The sequence below is a fragment of the Topomyia yanbarensis genome, chromosome 1 (genome assembly GCF_030247195.1).
Source record: "Topomyia yanbarensis strain Yona2022 chromosome 1, ASM3024719v1, whole genome shotgun sequence".
NCBI lineage: Eukaryota > Metazoa > Arthropoda > Insecta > Diptera > Culicidae > Topomyia > Topomyia yanbarensis.
This window is the reverse complement of record NC_080670.1, coordinates 147,784,152-147,798,203: the sequence shown is the minus strand read 5'-3', so window position 1 is coordinate 147,798,203 and position 14,052 is coordinate 147,784,152. Positions and strand designations below refer to the sequence as shown.

The 14,052-nt window shown below is 39.8% G+C and overlaps 1 protein-coding gene across 3 annotated transcripts in view; it reads left to right on the top strand.

Annotated features, from left to right (window-relative positions):
- LOC131676966 (lachesin-like) overlaps nt 1-14,052 on the top strand; it is a 144,803-nt gene that overhangs the window by 98,738 nt on the left and 32,013 nt on the right. For all 3 annotated transcript variants that reach the window (XM_058956430.1, XM_058956439.1, XM_058956422.1), the window contains 3 exons: nt 5,805-5,990; nt 11,193-11,385; nt 11,472-11,600. In XM_058956430.1, the coding sequence (XP_058812413.1) occupies nt 5,805-5,990; nt 11,193-11,385; nt 11,472-11,600 (508 nt within the window). The remainder of the gene's footprint in view (nt 1-5,804; nt 5,991-11,192; nt 11,386-11,471; nt 11,601-14,052) is intronic.

Genomic DNA, 14,052 nt, shown 5'->3' with positions numbered 1-14,052 from the left:
AGATTTTTTTTGCGACTAGGTAACCAAAAATGTTTTCAAATTTTGTTAAATGGAAAAAATCACACTATAGTTTTCTCCTATTCCATCAATATTACTATCCTATCATTCAAAATTTGTCAACTGGTTAATAAAAACACAATTTAACAAATTGCATTCCTTGACATTCAAATCAAACATATTTTACGAAATTAATAGTAATGTGAAATTAAAATTAAATCTTTAACCTTTTTCGATACTCGTATATGTCAGGAGCAGAACACGTAAATTTTTACGATTTTTTCTAGTTCTGTGTAATACCAAAAAGCCCCCCTGAGTTGAACTTGAACAACGACTGGCTTATGAATATTTTAAAATATATTGTATTCCTTAAGACAAATTGTTTTTGGTTTAATAATTGAATGTCTTCCAAAACTCGTTGAAATGTAATATGCAAAATTATTATGTGTATTAATGATTTTTTCAGAATTGATAATTTATTTTTTCAAAAGTTACAAAAGTTTTTCTGTGATCGTTTTTTTTCTGCTCAAGTCTGCCCACTGCGGGAGCTGTACCAAGAGAATTTTGAAATATCAGAACAAAAAACAATGGCATATAACATGCTGTTATCTTTTCTTCCCATATTGTTGAGGTTCTTAGTACTAGTTAAAAATATAAAACGATTGCATTTCATGAGCTTTGATTTTTTTAATTTCTTTTTTTGGATTAACTGTACTGATTACATTGCAGGTTCACGTGTCACAAAATCAGCCATAAAATCATTAGTGTATCTATCTGTGGTGTCCTTGAACGATTGATTGAAAAAATATTCTCTTCTTTTTGGAAACGGGAACGATTTTTCCAAAAAAACACGATTTTCACCTGAAAAAATTTATTAACAAATCCATAACATTAATATGAAAATTTTGACGAAAAAATGGAATCGTTCAAGGACACGGCAGTTAAATTGCGAACAAACAAAAATAAAGTTTTGAAATCGGTTGCAAACTCTTTCGGCACTCGTAGTCACCGCAAATATCGCAAATATAATCGCGTTCAAAGTTTCAAGTATAAGCCACACCTCCGTAAAGGAGCAAGATGAAAAACTAAATGAAGAAGATGAAAAATTAGCTGATGGGATCGAAACAAATATTAATATATAAAAAAATAAGTACTAAATGGAACATGTTATTAATAATTGTTGAATTTCGTGCTTGGTAAAGTCTCCCCATGTTCCCTTAGCCCTATTTGTATTTTCACCATTCGACAGATTCAATAGGTTGAAGACAAAACTAAAACATATTGCATATGAAAAGCGCACAGAACATGTACCTAGCTCGAATAAAAATAATAAAAGACAGCAAGCACATTCTCGTTATGAGCGCTGTTCTCCGGGGCAGCTGGGCGGCATCATTTTTCGTACCTACATTCGCACCCAACAAGCAAAGAGAATCTGGGTGCCTATAGACAGCTTGCTATGGAGAACGAATGATGCACAGCGGTTGATATCTCTTCGAATGGGAGAGAGAATGAGCAACGGGTACTATTACGCTATGCGCATATACCTACACTATAGAACAGCAATGATTCACCAGCCTCGGTGGTGGTGAACCAAAGCCGTCAACTCCGCAGCTCAGTGGTGAATGGCTCAATAGGTGGTATGTTCGTGAAGCGAAGAACGAATGAAGAGTGTTGGTTCTTTTTCAGCTGATTCGTTTTCCAAGCTCTGTTCAGAAGGCCGTACCGTGGGAGTTGAAATTAGCTAAAACTAGCCCCGGTGAGGGAAGGAGTTACGCAATATCGTAAAGTCGTCGGTAGCTAGGCTCTAAAGGGAATGTAGGCGGGAGCAATGCAAAGGTTCAAGGTAATTCTAGTTTGGCAAGCGACAACTTTCAATTCGATCGAAAGAATAGCACTTTTTAATCTCCAATAGTACTCTTCCGTAAGAGTTTTCTCGATCCAACATGTAAATCGTGAAAGTTGAGATCGATTCCTGAAGTCAGCCATGTTTCGCATAATGCAAATGCATCGCATTTCAAGTTATGTAGTAAAATTTTAAAAGAATCGATTTTGGTGGTAATGCTTCTGCTATTCCACTGTAGAGCTGTAGAACAGTGATCAAATCCGTGACATTGTTCGCTGAATGAGCCATCGAAGGATTTTATCGCTGAAATAAGGGATCATTTCGCAGTCAACTGTATCAAGAATGTTTTTACTGTGGGGAGAAAGCTTATTAGGATACTTTTAAGATGGTCAGATATATTTAAAGCTGTAAAAATACGGTCCACAATATCAGAGAATTTCATTAAGCTAGCACTGGTTTCTTTCTCAGGCTGAGATATGGGAACACTTGAAGTTGTTGATGTTGCAGGAAGTGCCGAGGTTTCTGAGACTAGCAGCTACTTGCTTCGATTTTGCACCAGTACTTCCTCGAGTAGTTATTTTTGTAAGACCTTGATGAGACACCTTCTGGCCTTCACAATGAATCTTGGGAGAGAACATGATCCTCCTTTTTCTATAGCTTCTAGGCACAGCTGAAAATTTTCCCTCCTGGGGTTCATCACAGTCGCTTTCGTCAGTAAACAAGTTGGTATAGATGTTCGTGGGGTTCGGTACCTTTAACATTTCTGCTAATGATCGCTTCTAATGTCCCTGAAGGGAACACTTAACTTTCTCCTTGAGCTGTTTGTACGCGGGATATGTCGGGAGATCATGTGAGTTACCCTTCCACAGGAATCATCCACATGATTCCCACTGCATTTCCCACAAACCTTATTGCTACAATGGGAGGCTGTGTGTCCCAGTTATTTGCAATTTGTGCAGGCGAACAGGTAGACTAACCTGGTCAAAGAGGAGGTAGGTAGGTAGAGCAGAACCGGCGAAGGCCACCTGATAAGAGTCTGAGTTGACGTATATTGTCTTCCCGTCAGCTGCAATTGAAGCTAAGTGCAAACGTTTGCACATCACTATCTTCGCTGGCTGGAGCAAGGGGTTTTCAAAACAGCCAACCCCATGTGTCAGCAGGTACGCGCAATTCAAACTCGGATCGGAGACTACTCCCGATTAACCCTATATGATGGTACATATACCCTGTACTCCTTCGTAAAAAGCTCGTAGGCAGCAATATCAGTAGCCTACTTCAAACTATTCATAACCACCCGAAGCGTATCAGGGCGAATTTTCGATATTTCTGTTACAGCTGAATGTCGCTCCGTTAGAACTCGAGAAACAGATTTAAACATTTCTTGTCTTTGGTCCGGAAGAAGGTCACAAATGGCCCGGTTGCGGAGGATTTCAGTCGGGGAGGTGATTCTATATCTACATCTATCTTTACTTGAGCAATATCATTATTAGGGGAAGTCATTTTTGCACGGGCCTATTGCCCAGTGCAAGCTGGTATTATAGACAAGAATGGGAAGTATGATTTTATAGCGGTATGCAAACGGATTATTAAAAAAATACACACACCAAAAAATTATGAAATTTATCTTTGACGTAATAGCAAACATGACATAATTTCACAACCCGTAATTCTCGAAATGACGAAACATTGCCGTGTTCCGTTTAATTTTACACGAAACATATACTTTACATGCGCAATGACATAAAATTACACTTACTGCCATTGAAAACAAATGCCATATGTTGAGTAAAATTACACGATTTACAAAAATCAACGTCATGTAAAGTTAAAACCAAACGTAAAACTAAGTCATATTTGATGCTCGTATATGTCAGGGTCAGGAGACGTAAATTTACACGATTTTTACTAGGTGTGCACTGCTTCATTGCTTACTGCCCGAATATCGGTAAACGCGCAAAACACAAAAGAAGAGAAAAATGCTGAAACCTCGACGAGATGGAGAATGCGCAAGATAACTTTGGCAGCGAATTAGCACTATTCTTTTCAACGTTACACTGCACGGATCGACCAATCGGTTCGAGAGTCACCGAACGAATGATGGATTTGATATATAATTAGTAACTGATCACATAAATAAACATATAGAAATTCATTGCAGTGCCGTGAAATAATGAAATAGGTAGCATTATTCACTATTTTGATGTATTTTTTCAACTTTGGCTGTTTGAATAATTTAGTATCCAATACTAAAAAAGAAGAAAAAATCTTTTTAATTCCAGGTGGGATTGAAAGAATATTTTTTCTTTTTATTTTTATTTCCAGCATTCCACCAAGATGCTTCAATAATAGAAAAACTAATTCAGAGCCTCCAAAACTGAAGTACAATCTTCAATATATCGTTGTTTGTAAGATGTGTTGGTTTTGAAGAAGAACATTCCGTAATTTTCGTAGAAATTAAATAAGTTAAAAAACTGTTGTCGGGCCAAACTATACTAGACAATGGAATGGTTTCAGCTCAACAAATTAACACATTTACTAAGCTCAAACTCAGTGATTGGCACTTCAACTTTTCAGGCACGGTTCGTCAATCGCGGGCGTCATGTTCAGCACAAATGTGGATTTATTATATCTTATCCAAACTCGAACAAGAGTGTGATATCTGTTTTGTTTGTAGTATTAGAAATAAGCAGTATCCGCACTTGTATTGCACCTCAATTAAACGCACCATTCATTGTTGCATAGCACCACTCACATCCCTGAATCCTTTGTCGGCAGATCTTATTTCTATAAAGAACCCACTACTAAACCCACAAATCAAAATGGATATTGCTGTGTTGTACTACGTATCGTCAATTATTAAAGTTTTTATGTTTTGCTTAAAAATGGTTAACATATATGCATATGTTACAACATATAGATTTGAAGAGGTTATAGAGGATTATATTTGGTGAACATGTCCAACGGCAAAACAGATCGAAATATAAAACGGTCTAGCGGAAGAAAGAATGTTTGGAATATTTATAGAACGTTCAGGGCTTTGAATAAATTAAAGTACGATTGCGAGCCATTTGATAAAACAATACAAACAGTTCATATTGTTCACTAACCGATACTATAATTTATTGAAATTCAGACAAGATTCAGAGCAAATGAGCGAAGTATTATAATTAAAATAACAAAAGCAAATTTATTTCAATCGTTTAATCAGCAGATTGTGATGACACATTTATATGGGAAATATATCAACCCACACGCATAGAACTCCACACTCCAAACATAAATGATTTTATTTAATTTTCTATTACTGCTTTCATCCCACCAGGTACGGAGCACATTTTCCACCTTTCCTCTAAACTCCGTTTTATCGAACAAACATTATCCAGAGCTTCTCCCTCGAAATTGTACCACAATAAATTATCTGCCTTCATCCGACCCCATGCAAACTCGCATGTTTAAATGGTGTCTGAAACCACAAAGATTCCATACGCACATTTCCTTTCGACCCAGCCGTTTTATGATTCCCTTCCTCCAGTACAAAAACCCCACAATAGCTAGTAGTTCTATCTGTTGTGCCGTTGGTCGTAATTCTGTACGTAGCTACAAACAGCATAAATAAATCCACTAATAAAATGTATAATTCACTGCACTTTAGTACCGCACAGTACCTTGCTCTACGCTTATCTCCCGACATTCCACCAATCCCAGGCGATACAACACCGACATCGCACACCCCTTCTAATGTCCCATTCAATATCCGTATTGAATCAGCACCAAACTCTCGTAACACCCGCGAGCCTTTTTCCTGTTTTATTTATGTAACAAACATCAAACCTTTGCAATTTATCACTTTACCAGACTATTTTTGCAAAACAAAACTAATGCTTTCCATCTTCCTCGTCGGACACCAACCGTCCTGTTCCATCACCTATATGGATTCATTCATCGGCCCACCCCGACACCGCAGGTAGCCTGGATAAAGGCTGACGCGAAAGCGATCCTGGCAATCCATGAGCACGTGATCACCAACAACGGGCGTCTGTCAGTGACGCACAATGACTACAACACCTGGACGCTGGTGATACGAAATGTCAAAATGGAAGACCGAGGGCTGTACATGTGCCAGGTCAACACCGATCCGATGAAAATGCAGGTTGGTAGCAATTCGTTCTATAGATTAGATCAGTCAGTTGGTAGTTGTAAGCATCAATTATTAGTTTGTTCGTTTTTTATAAGTAGGGTGAACAGGTCTAATAGGCCCCCTCAAGCAAAAACAACTATAGTTCAACGTTGGACACTATGATCCCGCACCAACTACTTTAATTTATTACTATGTATATTAGTTGGAAATTAGTTCCGATTTCATTTTGACATTAAAAATGTCTTACTCCACTATCTGGGGCTAGGTGTCATTCTAAAATCTGAAATATATCTATGTAACGAAACTACGTTTGCACGCTTATAACTTCGCTATTATTAGACGGATTTTTACCATTTATACACAAAACTATTCAGATACGCCTAACTTAAATATTGGCAATAATTTAATATCTTTGCAATAAAAGTAGTTTTTTTGAAAATTGGTAAAATTGAAAAGCTTACGAAAGAGGGAAATTTGCCATTTGTGAGGCAGATTTCTCAGGCAGAGCCGTCAATAAGAAGCACCTTAACAGCTCAATCAAACACGAAAAGTCATAAATAGAGGTGACGCTTGCCTGTTTGAATCAGTTGCTTTTTTGGTTTTGACTATAACGTTCGGACGGTATAAGCGGTAGACACTAAAGATTTTTGGCAATGTTGGCATTTGCATTTACACTCACACGCTCACACCCGCTAACTCCGCTAGCGAATGACGAATCTCAATAGTAGCATGTCTGTAATAACCTACGTACTTCGAACTATTGAGAACCAGAGCTACAGGTCCAAAGCCCTGGTAAAGGAGGATGGTTGTGATGATCTGTACCGCGGGATGAGTGATCGAGGGGGTGAAAAAGATACTAGATCGTTAACGGAGCCTGTGGGGTGCCTGGGCAACCCCCACAGTAAGCACCCCTTGCTACGTTACTGCGGAGCTCTGGCGTGGCGGACCTTCCTTTCTCGCGCTACTCGTGGGATTAATGAGCGAAGTGAAAAATAATAAAAACAAACAAACGGAGGTGCCGAACCCCTTTGCTAAAGGTGGTTTGACGAGGTCTCCCCCCAGTGGGGAGGGTAGTGGAGAGACGGGGGCTTCATCCGACAGCACCAGTGACCCCCCCAGCAGTGGTAGAAAATAGCCCTACCAACGCGCTGGACGGACCACTAACCGCGATGCGTAAAGTGGTGGAGCAACGCGATAGTATAATCGAGTTTACTAACGCGAAACAAAACATCAGCAAGGATCTGAAACAGAGCCTGCTGGTGCTCCGAAAAGCAGTTCGTGTCGCAAGACAGGAACCGCAGGCGTACGCCAAGAGGGTGAAATGTCGAGAGAAGTCCGACAGAGGAACCCAGACAGTGGCCTCCAAGAGGGAGGGAAGAGAGAAGGCCGACATAGGTACCCAAACAGGGGCCTTCCCCTTCTATGCAGCAGCCAAGTCGCTCGAAGCGGCGGCTGAGTTCCCCTCGAAGGGCAAGCGCAAAAAACAACACCATACGGCGTGTAACCGTCACGGCCAAACGCCGGGCGGCCGAGAGCCTCTCGGCCATCGGGCAAGACGTGCGCAGCGTGGGACGCACCAATACAGGCGAAATGCTTTTGGTGCTGAAGCGAGGCGCACAATCCAGTGCAGTTTATAAGGCCTTGGCCCAAGAGGTCCTGAGTGAAGGCGCCCAGGTGAGGGCGGAAATGACTCTCCAGTGTAAGCAACTGAACGAGTTCACGACCGCAGACGATGTCGTCGCAGCCGTCAAGGAACAAAGGGACGTAGCAATTGAGCGGGCCTCTGTGCGCTTGAGAGCGGGACCCTCCGGCACGCAAGTAGCCTCCCTCAGGCTACTGAAAGCAAAAGCTGACTTTTGTAATGAAAAGGTCAAAAAACATGATAAAGTAAGCTTACCCTATTCATAGGGTTCTAGAGTGCCACGCACTAAACCTTCTTAGTTTTATTGTGCATAGTTTACACAGTTAAAAAAGTGCCTATTCGTGCATTTTGGTTTGCACCTTTCTTTCTTATACGTAGTTGAAGTTGGTGTAAAAAAGTGTTAAAATCTTCAATAACTTTGAAATGAATAAGTATTTTTATATACAGTCTTCGACAAAATTATGTAGTTTTAATACCTACACATTTGTCCTGAACATAGTTGCACGAAAAGTCACAATGAAATCAGTTATATTAAAAAAAACTAGATTTAAGGGGTTTGCCATAGAAAACGCCTTATAAATCGGTAACCTTTAGTCCTACAAGCTCAAGTTCTACAACCAAATTCTTCACTATGAGCATTTCCAAAACTGTCGAAGACACCAACTTTCTATCTCGTCAGTATCAATCATAGTAAGCCATGTCTCATTTTAATTATTTTCAAATTTGGGGGAATATTCATACGAACAATTCCTTCAAAGACACCCATTGAATATATTCGATGGTTTGGCCTCTAGTGGATTAAGTTCACGTTTTTGGCGTTTCCGACCACTGTGCTTGAGGGTCATTCGGCCCGTCTTCTCTCGCGTTTTCGTTCACGTTCATGTCGTCATCGGTACTGCATTCATGATGCTCACGGTCGGATGTTCTTGTTTGCTTCTTCTACTTCCGGGTCGCTGTTGTTAATCCTTCTTCATCGCTGTTTGATTCATTATTGGTGGTGTTGGTTGTTGGTTTGGACACATTAGGTGTAATCGTTGTTACTTCAATGTTGGTAATAGCAATTGGTTTAGGGGTACTGAGCCCGAGTGTTGTTGTGCTGGTGTTTGTTACTGCCCGGTCCGCAGTCGTTGGTTTACCAACCGGTTGTGGTTTAGCATACGACGACTGTATACCGGCAGCAGCCTCTGCACGAGGTTTATCGTGGTGTAGCGGCTGATCGCAATGTTGGCACGCAGGAATCTGCCCTGGGTACGTGACTAGTGTTCGTTGAGAATGTACAATACCTTGAGGGCATCTGCCTGACATGGTCAAGTAGCCATTGCCAAGTCCTGGGCAGAAATTCCTCCAAGTATCTATCCACCTCTCCGTATTTTGACATGAGTTGTTTGATAGCGGCGGAACTAGTACGTGGTGCCAGGTCATGTAGCTTTATTTCAATACTGTCATTATCAATATATGTTGGGATGCTGTATAAAATTTCATTACATTCAACGGCTTGTTTCAAGTTGTTCGAAGCGAATGATTCTGCTTGGCTAATGTTTTTGAACGTAATCATTACCGCATGACGTAAATGATGGAATTGTACGGCACTAACTTCTGCTATTGTTGAGCTCACCTTCAACAATTGCTCCACTTCACGAATCGATCATCTTAGAGGACATTTAGAGAAGTCATCAGCAACACAGTTTATCCGCAACGGGACACACTCTTACTTTACATTGTCACTCATTGTTTGTTCACGTTTCACACATTAGGTAGAAGGAATCAATTTTTGCTCTTGCAAATAGACAAAGCGGCGGCGCACGGGTAAATTTGATCACTTGTTTTTTTTTTTCATTTTCACGACATTCAATTAGCTAGAGACTACTGGATAGGGGAAGTTATGAAAATTAGAGCCATAGTACTCAAGTACGAGCAAAAATGTGAAGTATACAGATCGGAAAACTAGAAGTGGCAGGGTCATTAGAACAGACTTAATATCCTACGGGCTTAATTTTTGTCTTCTGCTAATGAGGGTCGAGCTTAGGCAGCATAACTACGAATCACTCGAGTTCGCAGCATGTCTCCTGGCATAGACAGAATTGTCCATCTTTACCGTGAGAACCGACAAAAGAAAAGCCACGCAAGATCACCACTGAAAACCTGTCGACGATTAGCATTAATCAATGTTGATTGCTGCTGTTCATCTCTTTTTGCCTTTCGAATGCCGGGATAGATTTTTATTAGACTACTGTCACTGCGCTTATAGTCGTAGTGGGTTTGCTACATTGTGCAAGGTTGTGGCTGTGTCTACAGCGCCTACCCACCGCTCCGATAGATTCCCATCAGTTCCTTTTTATTTTTTCCTTTTTTTATTTCGACTATGTTAGTCACATTTTCTTTTTTACATCACTTCTAGTTTTCCGATATGTATACTTCACATCCTTGCTCTTACTTGAGTATTATGGTTCTAATTTTCATAACCTTCCCTACCCTACCTGTAATCTCTAGCTAATTGAATGTCGTTAAAATGTAAAAAAGAAAATGTGACTGACATAGTCTAAATAAAAAAAAGGAAAAAATTTGATCACTTGATCTGCTATAGCAGCGGATCTAATCTTTGTAAATCCGCTAATCTTTGTAAATCCGCTACATATATAAACCCTTAAGAGCACAAGCAGTGGCGGATTCATGGGGAGAGTCCTAAAGTTTTTACATAATACTTATTGTACAATGTGTTTTTTTTAAACCAAAAATACGAACCCCTCCCGAAATTTTGCAAAAGAAATAGGAATAAAGTGCCAAAGAACGAATTATAGAGAATGTTAATAAGCATCGAATGAATAAATCCAATGGAAAGTTTTGTTATTTTACAATTAGAAAAGTCAAGAAACTCCATCCAAAACATTCACTTTGAACACCTTTACTTATGAAAGCCATGTATTAAAAAGCGGAAAGATATTAAAACGAAATTCGTAGGCACTCCTGCACTCAAACTTCAGGAACAAGGGGACTATTACTATTTGGTTAGAGTATTTTAAACACTTATATTTAAACTACAGAAAAAGTTTAATAGTATCTAAAATGGATATGGATGTGGGAGAACGGATTATGAATCATCTTAAGTTTCATAATTTGACTAATAGGAATTTTAGTATTCCTAAATAGATAAAATTAACTAAATCAAAACCACTAACTATCGACTATTTCATTATTTCATTTGATTATTAACCACAAAATAAAGACCCGGTATAAATCCACTATTATCAAGAAAGCATAATGATTAGGTAAAATTATATCGGAATGTGGCTCGATTAACGGTAACCTGTCTCGTACCGGTCGACAACATCATGAATCGCTCGTAAAACGAAGAACCATTGCTGTTTATTTTAATATTCCATTTATTTTGTTTGTTAGCTAATCTCTTACGTTTTCACCCATTGGCTGCTGATTATAAGTCACAATTCGTTTGATAGTTCAGTGTGTCTACTATTCTTGAAAAAACCGTACAACTAAGACTGATTTAAACATACGCGGAAACTATCATAGAAAACATAGAAACTAATCAATGCTACCGTTTTCACCCCCAACAGACTGCATTTCTCGAGGTTGTGATCCCACCGGACGTCATCTATGAGGAGACATCCGGCGATATGATGGTCCCAGAGGGCGGCTCGGCCAAGTTAGTGTGCAAAGCACGTGGCTATCCGAAACCGAAGATCATCTGGCGAAGGGAGGATGGGCGAGAGATAATCGCACGTAACGGCACCCATGGGAAGATGAAAGGTAACGAACTCGAAGTAGTAACTGAGCTTCATGTTTCAATTTAATCTGGCTTCTTCAACTGCTGACTGTTTCCCTCGTGTTTGCAGCCACAGTCGTGGAAGGCGAGATGCTATCACTTACCAAGGTGACACGTTCGGAGATGGGTGCGTACATGTGCATCGCGTCCAACGGTGTTCCACCGTCCGTGAGCAAGCGGATGAAACTGCAAGTACATTGTAAGTTTAATGGTCCCTATCCTTACTTTTGGAATGCCTTCTCATCCAGCGAAAGCACGACCAAGTTGCCGAGATCCATTTCAACGAGCAAAGGTTCATTTACACCATATAAGAAGAATACCCAGGTATTCTACACCAAGCTTCAGTCTGTGGTGTATTTGTGATGAGAAAAGAGCTGCTAGTTTCCCTTAAGCAAGTAAATCGTTAACGAAAGACTACTGATGTCTAATTAACAGATATGGCAACATTGTTCCATGGAGGGACCCATTAAAATCTCACACAACTTCGAACCATGAAGAGTAAAATTTCAATTTAATTCAATTCACACTTGCCATGCTAGTCTTGCCACTGGTGGAGAACTACCTGGCCTGCTATATGAGTGGCAAGCGCTCTCGAGTTGAGATGAGCAAGGGCGGTAAAAAACAGCTTTCATCACGCTCTTCAAAGTTTCACAACCCTTCTGGGTGAGGTGGCTAGCAGTAGCTACTGTCAAGATTCACAGAGGAGCATACTATAACGCTCCAAACCCATGTGGGTTGCTTTTGCATACGACACAGCAGCAATGAGCTGCCGAGGAAGATTACCATGCAAATGATGGGCGGTAGTCCTGAACCTGGCACGGCCATGCGGAACGTGTTTGGAATTTATAGGCTAAAATTAATTTAAAGCGGAACGATTTGCAGCAAATAAAAGTTTGACCCTTGTCAACTTCAAGATGAACATGTGCTGTCGAGAGCGGCACGACCATAGATGCTTGCAGTATTTTAACGTTGGAAAAGCAATTGCAAATGTTTGGTGCAAGTGTTGTTGTAAAGAGATCCATTCGCAAAAGTTGAACTAAAATTGCACTAATGCTTAACTAATGAAACTAGTTTGAAATTCCATCAAATACCAAAGGTTCAGAACATTTCAATTGTTGTGCGAAAGTTGGGGATGGTGTTTATCCTTGGCCCAACAATAAAAGCCATATTTATTGCGGAAGAATCGTTGATTATATAACTCAGATAACATACATTAAGACTATAAAAAGTTAGTTTAAAACCTGTTTAAACTTTAGAATTGATATACGTCGAAAATCAATGACTACCTACCGCCATCTATTCAATTGTTTGCTACACGTATATTGACAGTTGTATTCCGGCTGCTTTTTCGAATTGTGTGCATTACATGTGAGATTTGGCCCACTGATAGCAGTCTATTATTTTCCAATCAGCGTCAAGAGGCGAAACTATCATATTTCGTAAATATGTATCATGTAATAACTTTTAGAATACATCCTACAATGTCGAATCTTAACAACTGAATTCGGAGAACTGACACACAACTGTTGATAACGTGTAAAAATGTAGCACTCGTTTTGCAATAATATTAACAGCTAGCCGGTACTACAATCGGCTATAACAACGACTTCAAGTATACCAGTTACCACTCTACGATCCTTACGTGAGATTGTGATATCTCCGTGCCAATTTGAAAGCAATAGTGGCTGTAACGCATTTTCATTGAAATGTTTACGTATCTCTCTGGTAAAATTATTTCAACTTAAATGCCTGTTCTCTGCGGTGCAATAAGTGCCTATGTACTACTTCCTTTTATGCAGATGCTTCGGAAGCATATCATTAAAGCTCGGTTTGACACATTGATATAAAAAGTTGCGCAGCTTTAATGACGGCATGAGAGCGTGAGGTCGACTAGCATACAAGTGACAACAATAGATTCCACGCCACAGATTCGCCGTAGGGTTGAATCACACAACACGCATCATATGAAACGCTATTAAATAAAAGTCAAACAAACGACCCAAATGAAGGTTAATCTATCGTCTTTGTTTCACTGACACTGACACACTGACAGCTTCTCCTCTCATCCTGGAATCTTCCAGCAGTGGTTTTTCAAGCAAAGTATATTACGCTATAGTACCATGAGTCAAATCAGGAAGCGTCGCTATCACATTACTTCACCTTGTCTACCCAAAGGCGATTGCTGCTAGCACTCGTGAAGTCATCTGTAAAGTTGTCGTTTTATTAATGCTAATATCATCCTAGTGTCCTGCATTATATTCTAATTTGTGATAATATGGTGGTGGTAGAATGCAGAAAAAGGCAGGAGGCAACGATCATACTGTAGATAGTTGCCATAATCATTTTCTCATTTCTCTTGTAAGTCATCACCATATTTTATAAATCATTCCACTAAAATATAGATGGTTTCCCGTACACAAAGATGTTAAGCATTTAAAATCATTATATTTTACACCTTTCATCGCCGGAATTAACTCCCTCCAAGCACCTATCACAGGAGCCACTCGCAGGCTCTTCGCGTAAAACGATTACTCAGTACCAGACACCCTCGTTAAAAATGTATGCACAATCCTGCAAAAGGGCCAAGCCCTCCCTTTTCACACCTTAACCAGAAAGGCAATTTTTTTCTAACGGGGTGAAGCCAAACATTG